The sequence below is a fragment of the Rhodnius prolixus genome, unplaced genomic scaffold (assembly GCF_049639745.1).
Source record: "Rhodnius prolixus isolate KJV_2025 unplaced genomic scaffold, Rpr scaffold_8, whole genome shotgun sequence".
Classification (NCBI taxonomy): domain Eukaryota; kingdom Metazoa; phylum Arthropoda; class Insecta; order Hemiptera; family Reduviidae; genus Rhodnius; species Rhodnius prolixus.
Window position 1 is genome coordinate 38,970,740 of NW_027411593.1, and position 22,918 is coordinate 38,993,657.

Sequence of the window (22,918 nt, forward strand, 5' to 3'; positions counted from 1 at the left end):
TTACATATTTACAATAAAATATTTATTTATAAAAATATAAATAACAAACAATTCAGATTGGTACTTGAAATTTACTTTTATTGTGTGCCATCATCTTCTCCAGTCGCTTCTTTTCCTCCTTAAACGCTTCAGTATTTAATTTACGTTCTACTCTTCTTTCCTAAAAAATTAATTTATTAATTCCTAATCGATAAATAATTTTTTAACAATAAACGGACAACTTGCAATTTATTTTTTGGGGAAATGGATGATTAGGAAAATAAACTTTATCCTTAAACTTTCTTTAATGTGCGGATTTCGATTCATTTATTATCACAATATGTTTAAATAAAAGTTAGAGATAAGTGACCTAACACAACTATTCTTAGTAGATCTAACATGATAAAGTTGTAAAGACGTATCATTTGAGGGAGCTTTGACTATTTTCTCACTTACTAGCTCTGTCAACAACTGTTTCATATCTATAATGAATATATACTGCTTTCAACGCCATCCGATCATTTACTGCTTTCTGATTCTCTACTGAGAAAATGCAAAACCATCCACGGTAATTTAAAGAAATAATGTAAGAGGACAAAATCTTATATCTTTCACTCCATTATTATTATTATTAAAGTAAAATTATGACCTAACAATTAGAGGGGCCTATAACATAGATACTGACTTTACACTCAAAAAAAGTAAAATTACTACAAACGAAATATGAAATGAGGAATTAAGGCAACATTTCTAAGTTAACAATAAGCATGAATAATCGGAAAAAATTTAAAGGATAAGGAATATGCACTTACTACAGACAAAAGCCTTATTTTTAACATTTTTCTGACAAAAAAGAAAATAATAATTAACTAAGTATATAAAGGATTAAGGGAGTATATGAAGGATATATAAAGGTATATAACTAAGTATATAAAGAATTAATTAAATGATGGTTTTCCAATGTTCTGCTAAACGAGGATTTTACATCACACAAGAATGAACACGTTGATTGGAAGGCGCTTCTTTTAAGAAATTTACCAAGATTCTCAATTAACAAGTCCCTAAAGTAATTAAGAATGTATCAGTAACAAATTAACAAACCAATTAACATTTAGAAGTTTTTTTTTTGAAAGTAGAAAAAGATATTATTAGCAAAAAGTAAGAGTAGACCCACATATTCCTCTCCACTATATAATTCAAGCTGACCAATGCTCTTAGTTTAATGTACCGTATAACACCACCGTCTTATGTTGAAAGAAAAATAGAATCGGGAGAAAAGAGAGCTTTAAACCATCTTGAGTAAATGGGGACGGTGATTCAGCCGCCCTGCTGCAGTTTACTAAGTAGACACATTCCACAAAACAATATTGTGTGACTAAAAGATGTATCCTTCATAGGCTAATTTTCTATCAGCTGAGATTCATGGTCTTTTAAACTGAATCCACGGAGTAACCTCAACACTTCTGCGGAACAGGGTAAATATCAATTATGAGGATTCAAAGCAGCTTTTTCCGAGGAGCAGTAGAAAGGTTCAGGTTCAGTAGGTCTAGCGCAAGATCCTGACATTTTTTACTTTTCCGACATAAAAGCTTCATCCAAGTTTAATTCTTCACACGCAGGAGAGATCCAAAGAGACTTTCGGTTTTAGGACTACGCCAATAGTATGAATAATGATAATAGAGTACTAATTATTTTGATAAGGGTGATTTTAAGACATTTTACAGTACAATCAACTCAACACCTAATCAAAACATACCTTTTTATGTTGTTTAAAAGCAGTTTTTCGGGCTAATCTGTCTCGTGGTGTTTCCCCTTTAGGTCTAATAGATAAATAAGAAACAGCAGAAGCTAAAGAACCGGGACCTGTCGCTTTATTTTTACTACCTTCCGTTGATCTTCCATCCAGCTTTGCTAAAGCTGTGGCTGTTAATTTCTCCTTCGTGATTGGAATACCTGTTTTTCCGCTAACTTTTATTCGATTCTGCAAAAATAATAATAACTTTATTAAATGTAAAATAAACATAATACAGCGAAATAAACTCATAGTACTCACTGAAGATGGCGCATCAATCAATTTTGGATGATTGTATAAGGTTGAATAGGTAGAGAGTATTGATTCACAATCCCATTTCTCTTTCTCCTTAACTTCCACTACACTATTTTCACTGTCACTATCCGATGATTCACTAAAATCTGGCATTACTGTAGGTTCTAATTTTAAAGGTTCCTGTGAACGAAACTTTCAGATTTAGACAAAAAGTCATAAAATTAACACTAGATACCTTTTTTCTCAAGTACTACCTTTACATGAGTGGTTTCGTACTGTTCTATTATATTTTCTAACATTTTATCTTTGCTGTCTAGATCACCTTCTATTTCTTCACAATCTAATGCACCAATCTCATTATCATCATATTGGGAAAACATCTGAGAACAAATCACAAATTAAGAGAGGTTTGCAAATCTTTTCTTAGCTACAGAAAAATCATAATTTAACAATTTTAATTTACCTCTTCAAATCGTCCATCAAGCATGGTTAGTTGTTCATTTCTTCGAATGACAGAGCTGGTCATTGAATATTCAGTAAATCGAGATTTTGTTTCTTCCATGTCGAATCTATCTTCTTCTTCATCATCATCTACATCACTGTCGTCATCAGTGTAATCTTCTTCATTCTCAGAACTGAAGAATGACAATTAATTTAAAATTTAAAATGGGGAAAATAATTCGAGATTTGGAATATCGATAGATTAAAACATTAAGGTTGTCTCGGATATGCAGACTTATTATTTGTTTTTGAAGGTAATGTTATTATAAAAAAGTTGCGAACATTAAGGATACAAAATAAAATCAGACGTAAAGGTGCAATTTCAAAAACATATACTCGTGGAGTAATCATCTCATCATGAAACATTAATAAGAAAATAAAATGTTGATATAAAATGTGAACGATTGTAGATTTTATAGGGTGCGACCATAAAACAAAATCCACTGCGACCTATAACATATATTATGGCTACGTATGTGTTAGTACTCCTTTGAAATTTAGAGGCAAGATGTCGAATGTAGTCTAGACAAAACATTGAACGATACAAAATGTTATTCTATTCGGTAATAACAATTTTAAATTTAAATCATTTTGACTTCTTAGGAACAACCCAAACTGAGGTACGTTAAGACTTCATTTGGGTCTTATTGAGGGTTTTTTAATTACTCGCGAAAGACAATTTCGGAGTACACTTTAGCTTTCGATTACTCAATAATAATAATCGCACGCCACAGTCGTTTGAGAACCTCTCAAAACAAAGATGTGATAGTCAAACATCAACCGTTCCTGAAACAACATCAATAAGAAAATAACTGCCATACGTTGTGATTTTCAGCAATCTCAAAAAAAAAAAAAATCGATCTTGTGATCAATTTACTAGAACCTAATACATCTGCAAAAGTGTTTTTGCAATGAGAATTTTTTGAATTCAGTTCTTGACTTCCAGATTTATATTTTCTTCAAAGGGATTTTAAACAAACCAGGGATTTAAAACCCTGAAAAATAGTTTTGCTCGAATTTAAAAACTAAATAATAATTTAATAATGTCTTTACTTAATATTTTATCAATCAATTTAACCAAACATTAATCAAATGTTTCTTTACCCTTCAGGAGTGGCATTAGCGAGTAATACAAAGTCATCATCTAACATATTTTCTGGATCAGAATAGTCAAAATCTTCATCCATAGCTGCAACTATGTCTGGATCAAGATCTAACTGAAGACCTTAATAAACAGCAAAATTTACTCTTGGTTAGAGAAATTAAATATTTTTTAAACATTTTTATAAAGTTTAAAAAGAGAACAAAATTTAACAAATTACCTGATTTTGGAGCCGCTTTATTTAATAAACCCACCTTTTCTTCACATTCCGAGGCAAACACTGATGAGGGTAAAGCCAACTTTCCTGAACTTTTCTAAATTAAAATTAAGTAACTATGTTTCAGATTGATAACAAAATTTAATAACAATATATGTCATATTTAAACAGTTTTTACCTTTTCTTTGTTCACAATTTTAGTTGGCACTTCAATCATTTCAACCTCTGAACTCTTCTCCTTCAAATGTTGGAGATAATCATAGTCGTCATCATAATAAATTCCGTATTTTTCTAATTCATCTTTTCTTTCATCCTGAGTAAAAATTTGTATACAACAAAATAAAAGCTTTTAATTCCTAAAGATAAATACTTTAGGATATGCATAAAAAGTCTCTTTTGAAAACTGAGATGCCGATTTAAAATTCTCATTACTTCTGTTTTGTTTGCTTCTCTTTTTAATTTACCTCTCCAATAGGAGAGGAGTAATAACTCCTATTTCATCAATTTTTTGTTTTGTTAGTGTATTTTAAGTAGACATACAAAAATCTTAGGCGGACGATATCGATGTATTGGGCATTTGAGACATTGTGCTCCAAGTATACTACTGAGAATTCTGAAACGCATTATGGAGAGAGAAAATAACAGCGTAAGATCTGAATCAGACTGAGTGATAATAAATAATTCTTTTCTAGATAATTTCTATAGTTCAAAATTTAGGCTGCATAACTTGTTTAAAAATCCTCCGCGATATTTATTGGCTTACAATGAGACTTTACTATATCGAAACTTGTTTCGGTTTACGAAGACCTGTCAATAGACTGCAGGTGGTGTGCAGCATTGATGAGCACAATTTGAGATTGTCCGTATAGGGGAGCCAATATTGGGAAGAGATTTCTTCTCGGATGAATACCGATTATGCCACCTATCGCCAAAAGGAGATGAAAAAAATCCAGAAATTTGGGAGCTACTTCTTGTCTCCCGTTGAAACAGATCTCACTGAACTTGGGCTCAATGACACAATCAGTAAGTTTTGCATTTTTTCAGATTAATTCATCAAAAATGAAAATGAACATACTTTTTTTCTTAAGCTGATACTTTCAATCTTATTGTACTTACACGAATTTGTTGTAAAACATGCTGTGGTGCTTTGTCATCAGTGATTAAGGGATCTCGTTGACTTCTATGCACCAATCGAAATGTTATAGCATTCTTTTTGTCAATGAACTTCTTTTTCTTTCCCTAAAGAACATAAAAGATGAAATTTTAATGTTTTGGACTAGTTAATAAAATTTACAGTTAAAGGTTAATTTTATAGTGATAAAGATTTAATTTGGTATTATCAAGAATTTTAACAGGCATAGTCCGTTTTTCATGTTTATTTTCATTTTCATACTTTAAGTTATTATTGTTTCTCTAAGCCGACTAAACTTCTAAGAGGTAAACCATAGTTTAGTGTTTCTCAGGGCAGACATCGCCTACTCAGTAAAAAAAGATTTAGCACCCTGATTAACCACATTTATACATAATCAATCGTGACGAAAAAAGATCAAGAAAACGTGATAGAATAAGTATATAGTTTCATGATTACATGTGTGAATGACAAGATTCTAAATGCCAATACTATTCTGTGAATTTAATTAAGAGATTTTAGAATATTTACAAAATCTTACCATCTTTGAAAATAAGTTTTCAGAAGGAACAAATTAATTTTTTTTTAATTACTGCTATACACAACACCTTGCGAGTAGGGAAGGTTAAAGTGATGTTACCACTTAGGTTTGATTGAATTAGTATTCTCTTCAGCGCTTTGATACGTATATTATGAATTTAATATCAACCAGCCAACATAGTTATAGATTTTGGGTAATGTCTTAATTTTTTATGCTTTTCTATTGTTCAAAGCAAGATATATATTTCCGAATATGACATTTTATTATTACCATTTAGAAATGTGAATTATTTGCAATCCTTATTTACTGAGTTTAGAAACTAAACAAAGTAAATGAACTTTGATATTTCATAAAAATTAATTCAGAGTTAATTAATTAATTAAAATACGTATTTTAAATCGTAGTTACTAATTAAAGCAAAAGTAAACTAATATCTACTGGTTGGTTGTTGATCATTTTAGAACAGGCTTATGTTATATCTACATTATTCTTTTATTTCTTTATAAATTCATAGATATTTACATTGTGGACATATGAATTAATTTAGACAATTAATAGTGTATCATTGGAATTGCGCACATATTATAGAGGCTGAAGCGTTTTTTACGCCCATGTCTACTATTGACGCCAGCTGATCCTAGTTTGTTTATTAGTTTATAATGTGATTAAATTTCGTTTAAATCGTTGTCTGTTTCTAGTTTTAAAGTTATCTGCCAGAAGTAAGTGGTTTCTCAATTAAAGAAATATATGTAGTTTTAGTTTCTAATTATTTTTTCTAAAAAATAGTGCACATTTTCATCACTTCTTCGATAATTAAAAATAAAAAAGTGATTATATATAGTATTGCAAAGTGAGTTTATTTTTTAATTTTAGTTGGAAAATAACATTCAAGTAAAATCTGAGAAAGACTTGCAATTTTCGTTTAATAATATTATTTGTGTTAATGCGAAATATTAATGGGCTATTTGGTTTAAATTGTTCTAAAAATGATGAAATGTAACTGTAAAGTTGATAAGTAAAGTGATTTCATTTATTATTAATACAGAATATTAATTGCGCTTAAATTTCATAGTTTCTCTGCATTAAAAAGTAATTGTCTCAGCTTTAAGAGAGTTTGTTGTATTACAGTTTTTCTATATTATTTTTTGTTTGCTCTTTAATATCTTCATAATTAATAAACGTTCGATCTAGGTTAGGAGAAGAGACTCTCAAAGTTATTGTCGGTATACAATGATTGAAGATGAAGCAAATGGGAATATATTGCCAAATATACAGGTATCCAGCCAATATAACATATCTACTTCACCAACAAACACTTACCGCGTGACAAGTTCTACCCCACGCACAAGTGCTTCCTCAAATGATGGTTTTTGTACACCTGAACACAAGAAGAAACATACTGATTTCGAAAGTACGTATTCTTTTCCTTAAAAAAATGTAGACCTAGAATTGATTTTACATTCTGTGAATTCCGCTGTTGTTACAGATAAAAAGCTAAATCGAGGAATTTCAAGGGCAACAGATAATGTGAATCTAGTGTCACAAGCAAGGTCTGAAATTCTAAATGATTCCTGTGAACAAGAATATTGTATAGAGACTCCAATTCATACATTCACTTTACCAGATATAAACTGCTATCCAGGTATCTTTCAGAGTAGTTCTTTAATGTATTCTTGATTTATTCATTTAAACTATTTTCTTAATTATTAAAGAATTTAATTTTTAAATTTGTTTTTAGTACAATTTCAATTATTTTTGACACTTTGTTGTAGACGAGTTCCGAAAATTCCTGGTAAAAGATCTAATAGCGATATCAACACAAGATTCATTAGAACAGGCAAATAGACTTAATTGGTGGACCTCTTACTGTCAAAGATTGTGGCCGCTTTCAACGTCAGGTGATGGAAACTGTCTTCTACATGCAGCTTCATTAGGTAAATAGGTTTTTCATTTGATTATTCTTACGTTTAATTTTGAACTAGTGTAAATAACTGAATTTTAACATCTTTGTAAATAATAAGCAAAACCGACGGAATTTTTACAAAATATCCTGTTCAAAGTGATACCTTTTTAATGAAGCCTTTTAATTTTTCAAAGAAGTTATCGAAAAGATTGGCTCTCGCTTCAGTTCATCATTAAGTTTTATTTTATATTGAAAACGTGTCTTTTAAACTACTTTTTTAACGATGACAAGTCCCAAGAAATCGCTTGGGATGAATTGAGAGAGAGAAGTTTTGTATAAATTATGTGTATTTTCTGACCCAAACTATTCGCTCTGAATAGTAAAGAATGTTTTATACTTTAAAAAATACTGTTAGTATTATTCACCATTAATTAACTTTAATTCACTATTTAAGAACGCTGTAGATACATCCAAGTGGGAAATTTTTAAATCGAGCTCTACTGACAATGCTTTCCACTTATATTTATACATGTTTTGGTTTGAGAGAAAGATAAGCGAATTATGTACAAAAGGATTATGAAAGAGGTCAGCCAGGGTGGCGAGTAGTTTCTTCTTTCACTTACTAAGATGCAATTATGTGTTCTGCTAAAGTTGATTATTAGCCAGTCTTCCAACCAAGATAGAGAAACATAGAGATATTTCTCGATAATGCAGGCAGACAGTGAGGTTTTGCTTTTGGGGGTTGTCCTAAGGTTTTTGGGTGGTAAGGGCTGTATATTAGAGGTACGAGTAGGAACAGATTCCACGTTTTTAAGTTCTCCAATGTTTATAAATCATTAAATTCTACCTGTCTTTTGGGGGGGGGGGGTGATAATTTTAATGTTTTAACTCAAAATAAAGTTTTTTTTTTATATAACAACAATAGGTATGTGGGGGTTCCATGATCGTCTCTTAACTCTCCGTAAGACTCTTCATAGTTATCTGACCCAATCACCACGTCGGGAAGCTTTATGGAGGCGTTGGCGAAGACAACAGGATCAGTTAAATGCCCAGGCTGGACTAGTATATTCCGAAGTAGAATGGAGACAGGAATGGAACGCAATAGTTAATATGGCATCCTCAGAACCTAGATTGAGAAGATTGTCTGTTCAAAGGTATAGCTACGAAACTTTTATCTTCTCCTCGTCCACTATTCTTATTCAAAGATTTTTGTATTTTTTTTTTTTTAAGTAGTGAACATGGAACAGAAGGGACAGCTGGAAATATCTACGAAAGTTTAGAAGAAATTCATGTATTGGCCTTGGCTCACGTAATTAAAAGGCCGATTATAGTTGTCGCTGACACAGTTTTAAAGGTAATATATAAGTAAGAAATTTACATTTATTTGTGCAGTATTACATAATGTAAATTTTGAGTTACTTGATGAATCTTTAAGTTGGTATCTTTAACTTTCTGTTTTGCTTACCTTCATTACTTTTGTGATTGGGTTATTTATGGATTTAAAACAGGTTCAGAGTTTAGTAGTACTCTAAAGTACTGGTATCCTCAATTAAATAAACATTAAGAATAAACAAAAAATTGCACATTTACTTGCTGTAGGATCTAAATGGCGATGACCTAGCACCTATACCATTTGGTGGAATTTATCTACCACTGGAGTGTATACCATCGGAATGTCATCGTTCCCCGCTTTTGTTGGCGTATGATGGAGGACATTTTTCTGCACTGGTATCAATGGAGACTTCTAATCCAGCAAGTAAGTTAGTTCAATGTTATATCAAATCAATTTATAGTTTACTGTTCTACTTTTTTAGACAAAAATATAGAGTCAATTGCGAAGATCGGGGCGACCAATTGTTTTTAATTAGTCCAATGTAGCCGATTCCGTAAGAATTTCGCATACCAGTTTTATTTTATTTCAATAATACATTTTAGTATTAATTTTTCGAGGATTTTAAGACCTTTGGTCCCTTCTTACGATCTCCCATTCTCCCTCTCTCTTCTCGATTAAGCACTTTTCATTCTGAGACCTTCTCATTCTTCATTGCATCCGCGCATCTTGTTACCTAAATGTTCTATTCTTATTTCCTCAGTGTACCAGAAAACTATTGGATTACCAACCTTCTGTGCTTTTTATGTAGCACCATTTCAGCAACCACATATCTCGTGAGGGATACTGTTTTAAACGCTCACTCTTTTCAGAATTTTTGCAACTCTTATATTGTAATTTCTGACTCAAGAGAGACTTTAATGGTAATTTTTTCTACAGCCTACTGCAGCAGGTACTTGTACCTTTGAGATAATTACATGTATTATGTTCCTTTAGCAATCATCATTTTTCTTAAAGTAAGGATCAAATTTCTTTTTGACTACATAGTAATTTGTTTTCCAGAGAAGGTTTAGGGCACAGATAGTTTACGGGTAGATCGTATAATTTCTTTTTATTGGTGCAGATACTTCTAACCATTGATTCCTCCAAACGTTAGCTATTGGGAATCTGAAAGATACCTTAATATTTACATCTTTAAGTTCTTAATTTTGCATCCTAATTTTGTTAGGATTTTGCTCCGTTAGGATTTATCCTCTAATTGGAAGTGGAATAGAGTTCTATTGTGGATATTATTAATGATGTTATTAATAATTTTGACCTCTGTTTTTTCTTTTAAAAGATTTGGCGTCAGCAATACCACTTACTGATATGGCTGGAGATCTCTTGCCAATTCAATTTAGTGTCGATCCAGGAACCAATGGAAATATGGCCGAATCTCACGATCTAACCTACTGCCAGAATATTGATCTTCTAACTACTTATTTGGACCTAATCAGGATAGAACCAAGTGTATGTATAATTCTGTTTTATTATTTTTTTTAAATTTCGTTCATAATTTTGATCAATTAATTTTTTTAAATATGACCAATAGTTTCCCAATTAATCGCAAACTATAAAAGGAAGGGATTAACTGTGGTTAGCGAATTCTGGATTCCAGGATTCCAACGCGGAGATCACAAAGCGAACTGCTGGCCCTTAGATTTTCTCTTCTTACGAGCTTCTTACAGCTCGCTGTCCGGTGACGGATAGTTGTTCTGTTCAGAGAATACAGATCGAAAGCCCGGAACTGCTCTGAAAAAAGCTCCAGCCACAGATAATAAACGAGGCTACTGTGGCGATAAATATAAAAGTTATAAATTTAGTGTTTTGCGATAAACGACAATTTTTACTCGATACTGTAATACTTGACGATCCTTTAAATCGTCCGACCTTGAATTATAAGGTTTTATTGCAATTGCCTTGAGCTAGAGAATCTTATTTGGCCATAGCAGATAAAATTTCATCAAGCGTAATTTCTTTTAGCAGCATTTGATTTGTAAACATAACCTTAATAGCTTATTTGTACTTAGTCAATGGTGTCTTCGGATGACGGAAAAAATGGTAAATTTGGAAGCTTTGGAAAGACAGTTGGACAGAAATTAAGGCTGAAACTTACACGAAGTAATTCTCAACGTCAAGCAAAATCCGTTCTATGTGCTATACTACATATAGATAAACGACACGAATACCATGATGCCATGATAAAAAATTATCTGGAAACTGCGCGACAAAGATTCCAACAACAGAAGGACAACAAAAAGGTAAATAATTAATTAATTTTTTTTTAAATTCACTCTAAATGAATTTTTTCTTCAAAATTGTACACCATTTTTTTTCTTGGTGGTGGTGCATACATGTTAAAAGCTTTAATTTACACTTTGACCATAGTTACTTTGTACACAGTAACAAAGAGATTACTCACACATCTCTAGGGAACATAAAAACGCAGATTCTATATATCAGGTTGCAATAGAAACTGTCTTTTAGTTATAAAATGTAAAAATCAAAACTAAAAACAGTATTACGTAACCAAACGGGATGTCAGTCCTGGAAAGTTGGTGCCTTTCGTTGGCAAAGTTGGTAGAGACTTAACCAGTTCATTATTTACGTTTGTAACGTATAGGAAAGTCGGATGTGATGCTGCCATTGACTTACGTTAAATCCTATCATTAAAACTTGTTTTCCTATTTGGGAGGATTCGATTTCCCTCTGTAGGGAGACCTACTTTTCTCTATTTAATATTTCGCATAGCTTAACTATACTGTACATTGTCCGTGGTCTATATTTCATTAAAATCAAAACTGAACCATCAACATTATCATGCTGATGTTCGTGTTCTATGAGGTAGGAAAGTTGATTCATTGTTTAAATCTTATAACGTTTGATACTACCTCATTCATTAAATAAAATATTTTAAGATTTCTTTAGAAAATTTTCAATATTAGATAACAAAAGAATCTTCGTGGTTGTTATAAATGATATTTGTTTTAAATGGTACTTTCAAATGCTTTTCATGTTTTCATTTTCAAAATTTTTTTACTACAAATGTTGCTGGGCGCTTTATCTGAGGTATTCGGTTTGTGTGTGTTCCGTATATGTTCTCTAGAGTCACAGTACACACATAAATATTAACCAATTTACTATCTATGATTTTGGACTACAAACATAGGCGATGATGATATGATAGGATCCGGTTGGCGGAGGAGAGTCCATGGCTGGCGGCGGACCTAGGTACAATTCCGGCAAATCACAGTTCTACACGGAAGCTGACAAAGAGTCACATGCTAGAGTCAGCCAATTAACACCAGTGAAACAGCCACCGCTAAGGCCGGATCCCACATTGTATCTATGCAATTCTACCTTTTATCAGTCGGCTAGCCCTGCACTTGACGCATCCTGCCAACCTTGTCGAGCGGACAGCTGTGCGTTCTTTGGTAATCCTTTAACACAGAATTATTGTTCTAAATGCTACCATGATCTTATCGGTAGTCATCTTTAAGTTTTAAAATCTTAATTATCCAGTGGGCCTTGGATATATTTAGAATTAATCAAATAAACAAGTCCTTAATGATGAAGTTTTCTGAGTATTGAAGTTTTCTGAGTATTTTTTTTTTCTAACTTTTGTTAGGTGTTGTTTACTTATTTATTGAAACATAAGGACCCTGTAACTTTATTAACTAGTACCTAATGAACAATTAAAAAGACTAGGAAGGTGATAAGTTACCAAGAATTATAAATTAAATAAAAGGACGAATTCTGTCACTTTTTTATATCATCTTTCCTAGTTTTAGTGTTACCCTAAAGAAAGCTTCACCATTCTGACTTAAACGTAGTGTTAGTTACAAAGTAATAAAATATTGTACAAAATATAAAACTAATTTATTTTTTCCCTGAAGTAGTTTTCTAGCAGAGTTCATATTATAAGTATCATTTAATAAAATGATAACTGATAAAAAATTTATGATTTAGTGAATAGAATGTAAGTTATATGAATCAAATACTAATTGTTAACCCCTCTTTTTGCGTATATTCAGAATATGAGAGTCGCATATAGGTGCGCTCTGTTCTTTCTGTGTCCAAATTGATGCCAACTTGGTTATGGAATGCTGAAAACCCTTTTTATTGTTTTTTTAAATATAAAAAGAAATATTTTTTTCTTGAAAAACTAGCCCAGTAATCATGAAAACAGGACTAGTATTTCCGTGGATATGATTTTTTTAAAGTAGAACAAAATTCTTTGTTATGATTAATGTTTTTAATTAATTAGTTATTTTGTTTAATTAAGGCGCATCAGTATACTTGATTTCATTCTATCTGAGCCTTTTTCAGGGCACTTAACGGCTTCTCCGAATATTTTCTCTTAGGCAATACTGGAGCATTAAGCAGTAAGAGACTTCAAGGAAGAGAAATTCTAAGGATCTGCAGCTGAAGCCGAACCCGTAACCTTTGTACTAATCACTTAGTCTCTTCTCTTGTATTGAACGCAAAGATTAAGATTGCTGGTTCGATTTCAGTCAGTAGCAGAACCATAGATTTTCTCTACAAAGTTGCTTTATAGCTCACTGAATGGTGATAAGTTTTGTACGAAATGAAATTACATTCTCTATAAACCGTCTGTGCACTGAGAAAAAGGTTTAGGAAGTAATTGCGTAAATTGTTCAATGCTTTAATAAATAATAAAAAGAAGACTATCAAATTGTTTGGAGGAATGTGTTCTTACTTTCGAAAAATCACAATTAATTTGGAATTTTCCTATTATCATGTTTTGGGGTTCATTTTTCATGGAAAAAACTTCCAGGAGAAAAAAATATAAAAATTTTGTTTCCATTCAAGAACGAAGATTTTGAAATTTTCGAGCATAGCACGTTTTTCTTTCATATTCTATATCTACGCAAATAAGAGTACCATTTAATTGTTTTTCCACCTTGAAACCCTCCGAATATTTCCAATAAAATTATTTACTTGGTATTTTAAAGTAAAGGAATTTCACTTCTTAGTTAAAAACAACTATTTTTTTTTTGTCGGAATGAATGGTTTAAAATATGTCTAGGATTGTTTAGTTTTCTTATATCTAATGTTCAGTTGTATTCAGAATGTTTTAGTAAATTGTTATGCCTGAAAATGTTAGTCTTAAATAACTAAATAGTAATTTATTTTATTTCTAATATCGGAAATATTCGGACTATTTAGTTTAGTTTTTATTTTTGCCCTTTCTGTTATTAGTAATAATTTACTAAATTATTAATTTCATAAGCAATTTGATTTGTTGCAGGACACCATTTGATTTCAAAATAGAGTTTACATTGCGGGTAAAGATATTTAATATTATTTTTTATTTTCTTGAAATAAAGGCAAATAAAAATGTTCGTCAGTAAACAGATTGTTTGACTTGGTGAACATTCGTTTGCAAAATGACTACACAATTTCTAAATTTTATTTAATTTATTTATTCATTACAAGAACCGGCAGTCATAATGCAAGATCTGTATCTCTACCCGTGGGTCTGCCAATTTTGCCTGTTGTTCATCTGTGCGCACCACTTCAGTGCCTGCAATCCCGAAGATCCTTTTGTATACCGTTATTTTTAGAGTACTTTTTTTCTTGCACTTTCTATTTGTTCTATAACACCCTCCGAGATATTGGCATCTTCGAATAGTCTGTGCGATTTCTCATTGTTTCTTCATGTATTCTTAACATTAATTATAAATAGAATAGGGAAGGGAATTAACGTAGTGGTTATTGCTCTGAACTCCATCGCCGGGATCCCAGGTTCAGCTGTATGCCTCAAGAGTTTCGCTTCCTGGAAGTCTCTTACCATTTGATCTTACTTGTCTTTTCCTTCCATTTCTCGGTTTCGTGGCGTCAATATTTGGCGAATCATTTCACGATTTCTATGATAATTGTCACGGCCAGCTCCTCAAGAAAAGATGGTAATCTTCATCACTGTTCCAAGCCCGAGTGTCTTTACTTCATTGCGTTCTAACGCACAGTCCTCAAGCATTCCTCAATGGCTGCCACTTCTATCACTTTTTCCTCTGCCCACTGAATTAATAAGTCTTCATTCATACGCCTTTACCTATTTATATGTATAAATTACACAGTAAATGTGACAAGTTTACTTACATATAGCACTTACAAAAAATCAGTCATGGTGTTTTAAATTAATATAGGTGTTTATTAATTCAGAATTGATAGCACCCTAAATTCTTACGTTAGAAAAATAAATTAGATTCTAAAGGTACAAAATTAGGAATCTGTTCACTACTTCTCATACTTTACACATAATCAAAATAATTACTTTTTCTTCAGCAATCATTATTCACAAAATCATTTAGTGTTTGTTATTAAATTCAAAGTTTTGTTAACAATCATATTATATTGTTAATACTGAAAAATACTTATTAAAACTAATATCACGTAAATAAATTTTCTTAAAGTTATAAACTTTATATTTATTTATAATGTTAACTTTCTGAAGGTTGCTTATTTCTGAACAAAATAAAATTTTTCTGAAAACAAAAAGTATTAACAAAATACCTGTTACTAATTTTTAATAAAATACGAAAAATAGAAAAACAATTGCTCAAATATTTCTGTTTATAATAAATATATTGAGAAATATACATATTTATCATACTACTATAAATAAGTTTTAAAGGATGTTATATTGCTTGAAATTATTAAAATTTGTCAATATGTATGTTTATTTTTTGTATTTAGATAATGAAATGGTTGTTATGGAAGCTTACCATTTCGTTGAGAGTTGAGATAGAGCGAAGTGTTCTAAAATGAAATGTTTCTTTACAAAAATTTGCAGAAAAAAAAAATAGAGAAATGTTATTTTTAATATTTCGTTCAGTTTAATAAATTTCAGCAATAAATTTTCATATTTAAGTAAAGTTAAAAACTTAATTAGTAACATTTTATAGATTTGCAAGAATTTAGGTTTGAGATTTCAAATAAATTTGTGTGCAATGTAATAGCAACGATTTAAAGGGAAGGTTGACATTTGAGTGCAGTATTCTATTTTCGAAAATGTGGTTAGGTCCGCAGTGCTTGATAAAATCAACGATATTTTGTTTTCAGTCTAATTTTATAGTATTAGATTAAATTAATTAAAAACAAAAACAATAATGGACGTAATATTTCACAAGTAAGGATCATAAAGTTTTTATTACACTCCGGTTATTAGTCTCAAAGTTCGAAAATAAAGCAGATATCTTTCGGCAACTTTGAACAGTTAGTAGCTTTTTTGAAATAGCAATGCACGTTATATGCCAATCAAAACTGCCTAAACCTTCCTTGCTTGTGATTAATTAAGTAAAAAATTGAAAACTGATATAGCTATTTGCATATTTATGTAAAAAAAAGTAATTTATTTGTATGTTACTTTAATGGTTAAAATGACTGATTAATATTAATTCATATTAAATTGAAAAAAGGAGTGTGTGTGTTGTGCCATTAAGGTTATAGACACCTCCAGAATTGGTTATTTTGGATAAAACCATTATGCTTAAACTTTAAAAATTATTTGTAAAAGTTTTATTTTGTTATAATAATGTTGTGCGCTACGTAATAGGTTCGTTCCAACAAAATCTTGGACTGATTTGTGAGTGTTCGAAGTGATCATGAAAGAACCCCATGAATGTTGAAACCAATCCACTACTGAGGTGGGTGTTCCAAGAAAACTCCAAGTAATTGAAACTGGTTGTTGTCGAGCAGTCAGAGAAACCAAGAAATGGATTGCCGATATGGGGCTAACCTTTTGGATTTAGGCAGTTTTCCTTAGTAAGCCTGTCATTGTTTCTCGCACATCAGTCCTTAAGAAGACATCTCCTTTTTCTGTTTTCCCAGGAGTCATTTTTTTCAGTTTTGTTTATACAGCATTAAGAACTTGCTCCAATACTTTAGCATTCTAATATGAAGAAAATTTCAAATACTTTTCATCATCACCGAATAGTTTTCCACCATTAGAAACCGGTCGTTAATTATTTGTTTGATATAAAGTAAACAAATTTGTACTGTTACTGAGGAAAATACCTCGTTTAATTTTCTAATAATAAGCAAAAAATTGTTGATCAAGAAATTCCGTTCAGTTCTTCTTATTGCAATTGATGTACTACCTTTCACTGCCATCTATCTGCTGCTTCCTGGTTCTTCTTCCGTGAAGTTTTGGTCTATTAACTGTTATCGATTATCTTTAAGTCTGTTATCTTTTGTATCAAAAACATCGGACGGTTAAAATTATTTATACAAGTTATTGGATTAAATTTAATAGTTAATATTAATGATTGTAATCCATCTTCATCAGTTTAGTTTGATTCATCACATTAATGAAGGGACTTGGCATGCACTTATTTGTTTACGTACAGAACACAATTTGGTCACTACAGCTTGTGACACAAGTTTGATAAGTGGATGTGAAATACTCTTGACTATTCTTTGGAAATAATCTCTAAATCAATGGAAATTAAACTCATGTAAGTCACAAGCCATTTTTCTTGCATATATAAATACTATTGCTGTAAAAACACACTATAGGGCCAATTAGTTACAACCCAGTTTTTTTCTTACTTGCATAGTTTTGATAGATTATTTTTAAACTATTTAACAGTTTTTGTACTTCTCTTGGTTTCCCTTTACCATGGTAAGATTCGGATATACATATCCGTAAAGGTCGAAAAATGCTTTTAATAATACCTTTGTTTTGAAGGTTCAATTTTAGTAATGGAAAGTACCATTTAATAATGGAAAAATAACCCTCTAACGATTTCCTACCCGTTTGTACTTCAGTTTAAAAAAAAAAAAAATTCTAGTTCCTCAGCCTTAACATATGTTTTTTGATAATGCAGAACCATTGCAGCAGTTAACATTAAGAACAACAAACGTGATCTGAGATTTGCCTTATTCTTGCCTGAGTTATTTGTTCATATTATGCTTTAAAACAAAAGACTATTGCTGCTATATTGTTTAAAAGAAAAAGAGAAATGCCCTGAGAAATCCATCTCTGCTTAAACAATTTTTATGAAATAAATAAGGCCTATTATTTTAATATATTTAAATTGTTTGGAAATAAATTTTCATATAACTAGTTATTAAAGTACAATATTTTTTTTTTTTTTCAACTGTGTTTCTAATTAATAATATTATTTCACAATTTTCCTTTAAAAAAAAAAAAAACCATAGCGAACAATACTTAATTCTCATTTTTTTCGTTTTGAATATTTAAGAATTTTGTTTCACTTGTTTTAGAGTAGTGTAGATGTTTAGGGATAGTTAGAAAAACAAAAAAATAAATTAATTAGATTTTATTGTGTTCAACGTTCTTATTTTTGTGCTAGTCTTGGATTTCCCATAATTATTCTATCAGATTTTTTTGGTCCATCATAAAAATATTTGAAATGAACTGTTGCTTTATTAAATTAATGTTTGTAATTATTCTAAATTGTTAAAAATTATATATTTAAATAATAGTTGTGTTTGTTTAATTATTAGCGTACTTAAATGATAATATTTGTTAATAGAAGTTATCGATCATTATTTTTAAATTATTTAAAAAAATGAAAATAGAATAGAGAATGAAGAGTAAGGTTTTTGAAATCAGAGGAGTTCCTGTGAGTGATAAGAACAAAAAAAAATCATGTGCTAAATTTAGAGAGATTATTAATTCTTATTTTTATATTAGACTGTTGATTTATAAAAAAAACATATTCTTCATTTATATTTACTAATTATTCTTAACTGAGAAATTAAAAGTTTATGTATGGTAACCATAAATTTACAGAGTTTCATATATATGAAATTATGGCTATATTGTATTATAATCTATGTATATCTGATGACATCTGAAGTACGTAAAACAGCCCATATTGCCTTAGTGAAAAATATCAGTTCGTTAAATTTGTTTTTTGAGTTGGTGTGTATTTTGGCAATTTATTTTTCCATTTAGGTGTAAAAATGGAGAATATTGTACAGTTATCAGTAATATATACAACAATATTTTTAATAATAATATATTTGTAATACAAACATACAATTACAAAAATAGAAACATATACATTTTCAATCGGATCTTTTTTTTCATTCTAGATACCAGAACGTTCTTATGTTGGCTTACTTTTAGTGATATAATAGAAAGAACTTGGCCAGATATACTAATTCCCAAAAGGTTTCTAATTGCTGATTCAAAGGAAATAAGGATGTGAATCTGAAGGTAAAATTGTAGATTTAATTTTATCTTGTATAATTTTGGAATGTAGAGACATTCGTTTTGAAAATGTAGTTGGGTGCACATTGCTGGCCAATAACGTTTTCATTCGTAATAAAGCAGCATTTTCCTTTGCTCTTTTTTTAAATTAGTTAAGAGAAATTAATGAGATTGTGCCCAATATGCAACTAGAGTTTACCCCTGAAACCATTTCTAAAATCCCATGTGGGTTTTAGAAAACAGTGTGTAATACTTTTGTATGGGACAGTTAAGCTCTAAAAGAAAAATCGCAGTAAGATAGATCAAATCTTGTATTCCGATTAGGTGCTTCCATGGGATCTAATAGAAAGTTATGCCTTAAAGTAGTAGTAGCAACTAGGTTTTTTTAAAAATGGCTGCATAACAACCTCCTCACCCAGAAGTGCATCTAATTGAAATTTACTAATCAATGTAAATCTACTTGAGTACAAAAAGCAAGCAAAGTTTAAAGAAAATCATTCTTCTTTTATTTAAGAACTCAAAAAGGTAAGTTAGATCAAATATTCGCGACCAGGCAGCACTGTAAATATACACCTGTACACACAATTCCCCTTCAGTACGATTTCAGTAATGCAGGAGGGATGATCGCTCTGTCGATCGTCTCTCCAAACAAACCTAGTCAAGTGCTACATCTCTATCATCAAACATTATCACACACAAAATTTAGTGTTTTCTATTTACATAAAACGCGCCCCCTCATATAAATTTCAGTTCTAAAAAATTACCTATTTAACAAAAATACACAAGACTTGAGAACATACTAGACTTCATTAAATTTATTTCACAATTTTTCAAAAAACATTTTACAGCTCATTAACATTTTAAATATATCACCATGTGATATCTTGTAACCACGTATGTAACCTCCCCTCACTCAGCAAGTGTAGTGTGAGCTGGAAACGAGAATTTAGGAATCAGTATATATTAAAACATTTATCATCTTTCATGTTGATGAAAGTCCTAAACCTGTAAGGAATTCAATAAATAGTGTACTACGATGGACAAAATCAGCGGTACATTTTACAAAATTTAACGCTTAGGTATTATTTCAAAATAAGCACGTATTGTGTAAAGTATATAACTTTCTTTTATTACAAACACACTCCTCCAAATGAAAGGGGTTTTAGTGAAGTTAACTTTTCTTTTTTTGTAATTGTTTACGTTTGTTTTGGTTGATTATTAATAATGGATGAATCGATACATTTTAAATTCAGGTAATAAATGTTAATGTGTAGTGATATTTCAAAATAAGCATGTTCTAAGATTTATTTAAATAACCTCAATTGATAATAAACCTTTTCTAGGGTTTCCATTGCTTAGGCTACAAAGGTAGCTTAATTTTATTTTATTTTTTTTTAAATTATGAACACCAAAATATCTTGGTCTCACTGCACAAAGCATCAAAGTTAATGTTGCCTATGAAAATTATGGAGCGTAAGTTTTATTTTTTAGAATAGGTTTAAGTTTAGGTATTTAGTTAAAAGTAACTTCAAAGGACTGCAAAGTAAGAACTATAAATTTGATTATTTTGTTGTTTAATAGCTTGTTGAAATGAGCTCAATGGTAATATCTGGCATTCAGGAGCTTTCTATCTTTATCCATTGCTTTCCAACATTTTTCCAGATAGCCTAGTTAGTAATCTCAGCTTTCATCTGGGAACGATTACCTCTACCCATCTTTACGTCTAGCAGCAAGCCGATATTAGCTGTTTCTCAAGTCTATTTTGGAGTATAAAGAAGCCAAGGAAATCTTGTAACCACTTTGCCTGTGGAATTGTCCTTCAGGTAGTTTTATCAATTATTTAATGCGATGAAGTGTTAACACAAAAACTAAAACTTATTTTGATTATTAATCTTTTCCTTTGAATCTGAATATATAATGTTATAATTTTTTTACAAAAACGGTTCAAGATTAATTGTAATGTTAAGTGTTAAATGAAAATACGAATTTATTCGTATCATTTTCGGTCAAATAAAACGATAATTCTGTTGCTTTAAACTTTCTGTTTTGAATTAAGCAAAACATTATTTTACGTATCGTGTAAAATGTTTCATTTTTATTCTTAAAAAGATTTAATTTTTGAGGTTCGCACAAATTATATTAGAATTAGAATAGAAATATTAGAATATTATAAATGTGATGTATTTTTTACTCCAATTGATCTTAATGTTCATATAAATGCTTTAGTTAAATTACAGTCACATTTATTAATTTTTTTATGAATAATACTTTACCAAATGTAGGTTTTATAATTAAAATTAAATAATTTTGAACATTATTTTCATGGAAATTAATAGAAAAACGGTTTATTTTTGTTAACAACTTAAAACTTAATTTATGGCAATTAGTGCAGCTTGACTAGAACTAGTGTAATACTAAGTGAAATTAAAATTGAAATGTTAGAGTTATTCAGATTCAAATAATATACTATTACGATGTTTTACAGTGCTACGAGTTCATGGTAAAAGATCGATTAGTTTAAAAAATTAAACTTTATATTTTTATTTTCATTTTTTTAAATTAATTCCTTACATTCCTAATGGATTAAGTAAGTAAAAAATGCGTATTTAAAAATGTTTCAGTTAAAATGTATAGTATCAATGAATTGAACTCTTTTCAATTCAAGATTAACTCTTATGAACGCTTTATTTCATTGAACAATAATGATTTTCAGATAGAAAAAGCCAATACTCTCCCAAAAAGTCATGATGTAGTGTAATGGTTAGGAGGATGACGCTTTGACGGTCGGAAAGCAACTATTCTCCTCACCCTACTCCACCAAGTAGCAGCCTAGTAATGCTCAGCTTTCCTCTGGAAATGATTATCTCTATGGATCTACTTCACATCCAGCAACCGAAAATGTTAGGTGATTTTCTTTAAACCTATTCTGGAGAATGAAGAAGTTAAGGAAATCTCTACTTACCTCGAATAGAAATGACGGAGGTGACAGGCTTTTGGAGAATTAAGTAAGAAAATATTTATTTACTCATTTATTCTTAAGACTTATTGTTACTGAAGCTCTACTCCTTTCTATCACTTCCAACAAACGTGATAATATAAGTTATCTTATAAATAATATAAATTCTTATATATAAATTAGTTATAAATTCTTTTTAACAGAAAAAACTTTTATCTATGACAAAAGCATATTCTTAGTTTTAAAAAGCTAAAAGTGACAGAATAGTACATATATCACTATCTAGCGGAATAATTGTGAACTGTAAATAGTTATATAGTTTCTAACTCTGCCGCTAGATTGTGCGGACATGTCAATTTTTATTATATCTATCTTCTCAAATCGCTTGTGACTATGATATCTATTCACTGTTGTATTTAAAATATGTAAAGTAATTTAGATTGGTTAATTTTAGCTAGTGAAAAATCCATACTGCGGTTCAATCTTCGATCCCACACTAACGTCTTCTACATCACGAAGGTTTACATTTTGAGTTTTTCTCTCAAACAAAATGATGGCCTATATTTCTAGGTGAGTGAACATTCCATTGTTATATTGTTGGGTAGTAAATACCCGTACTAAAACCTTTTAGTGTGTTTATATAATTAGTATTCATTTTTATATACGACGTAAATAACTGCAAATATGTTAATTGCCATTTGATTTATTAAATCTTTGAAAATAAACTATTTCAATACATTTGAACGTATCTTGTTATAAAAGTGTCAGTTTCATCCCTATTTTGCTTCTTCATCACTTACTTATTCAGTAAGTAACTTTTCTGATTATGTAAAATTAACTTTTTTTTTCAACAAAGTGTGACCTAACCAATTAGTAACTACTTTATCTATGTTTTTATTAAATGACTGTTAAATTATGTAGGATTCGACAATAGAGTAATTAATACCACCTTCATTCGAGATTTTTC

The 22,918-nt window shown here is 30.3% G+C and overlaps 2 protein-coding genes across 20 annotated transcripts in view; one reads left to right on the forward strand and one right to left on the reverse strand.

The window, feature by feature from the left end:
* Positions 1-5,654, reverse strand: LTV1 (LTV1 ribosome biogenesis factor). The gene is made up of 10 exons (XM_074122837.1): positions 5,517-5,654; positions 4,963-5,085; positions 4,025-4,159; positions 3,850-3,943; positions 3,632-3,752; positions 2,490-2,661; positions 2,281-2,406; positions 2,033-2,206; positions 1,736-1,960; positions 1-160 (listed from the first exon to the last, which is right to left on the reverse strand). The coding sequence occupies exons 1-10, from the start codon at positions 5,517-5,519 to the stop codon at positions 53-55; spliced, it is 1,281 nt and encodes a 426-aa protein (XP_073978938.1). The 5' UTR covers positions 5,520-5,654; the 3' UTR covers positions 1-52.
* Positions 3,639-22,918, forward strand: part of LOC141451439 (OTU domain-containing protein 7B-like) — a 22,414-nt gene continuing 3,134 nt past the window's right edge. The window contains exons 1-16 of one of the 19 annotated variants that reach the window (XM_074122825.1): positions 5,605-5,709; positions 6,708-6,927; positions 7,003-7,158; positions 7,289-7,450; positions 8,345-8,573; positions 8,650-8,773; positions 9,019-9,175; positions 10,089-10,258; positions 10,819-11,049; positions 11,976-12,222; positions 14,061-14,097; positions 14,249-17,268; positions 18,878-19,001; positions 20,658-20,818; positions 21,709-22,000; positions 22,406-22,521. In XM_074122825.1, the coding sequence (XP_073978926.1) occupies positions 5,668-5,709; positions 6,708-6,927; positions 7,003-7,158; positions 7,289-7,450; positions 8,345-8,573; positions 8,650-8,773; positions 9,019-9,175; positions 10,089-10,258; positions 10,819-11,049; positions 11,976-12,222; positions 14,061-14,083 (1,761 nt within the window). In that variant the 5' untranslated portion in view covers positions 5,605-5,667 and the 3' untranslated portion in view covers positions 14,084-14,097; positions 14,249-17,268; positions 18,878-19,001; ... (1 more) ...; positions 21,709-22,000; positions 22,406-22,521. Of the gene's footprint in view, positions 3,780-4,651; positions 4,870-5,604; positions 5,710-5,948; positions 6,367-6,707; positions 6,928-7,002; positions 7,159-7,288; positions 7,451-8,344; positions 8,574-8,649; positions 8,774-9,018; positions 9,176-10,088; positions 10,259-10,818; positions 11,050-11,957; positions 18,855-18,877; positions 19,002-20,657; positions 20,819-21,708; positions 22,001-22,405; positions 22,522-22,918 lie in introns of those variants that run through there. The other 18 variants (XM_074122828.1, XM_074122822.1, XM_074122823.1 and 15 more) reach the window with 18 other exon arrangements.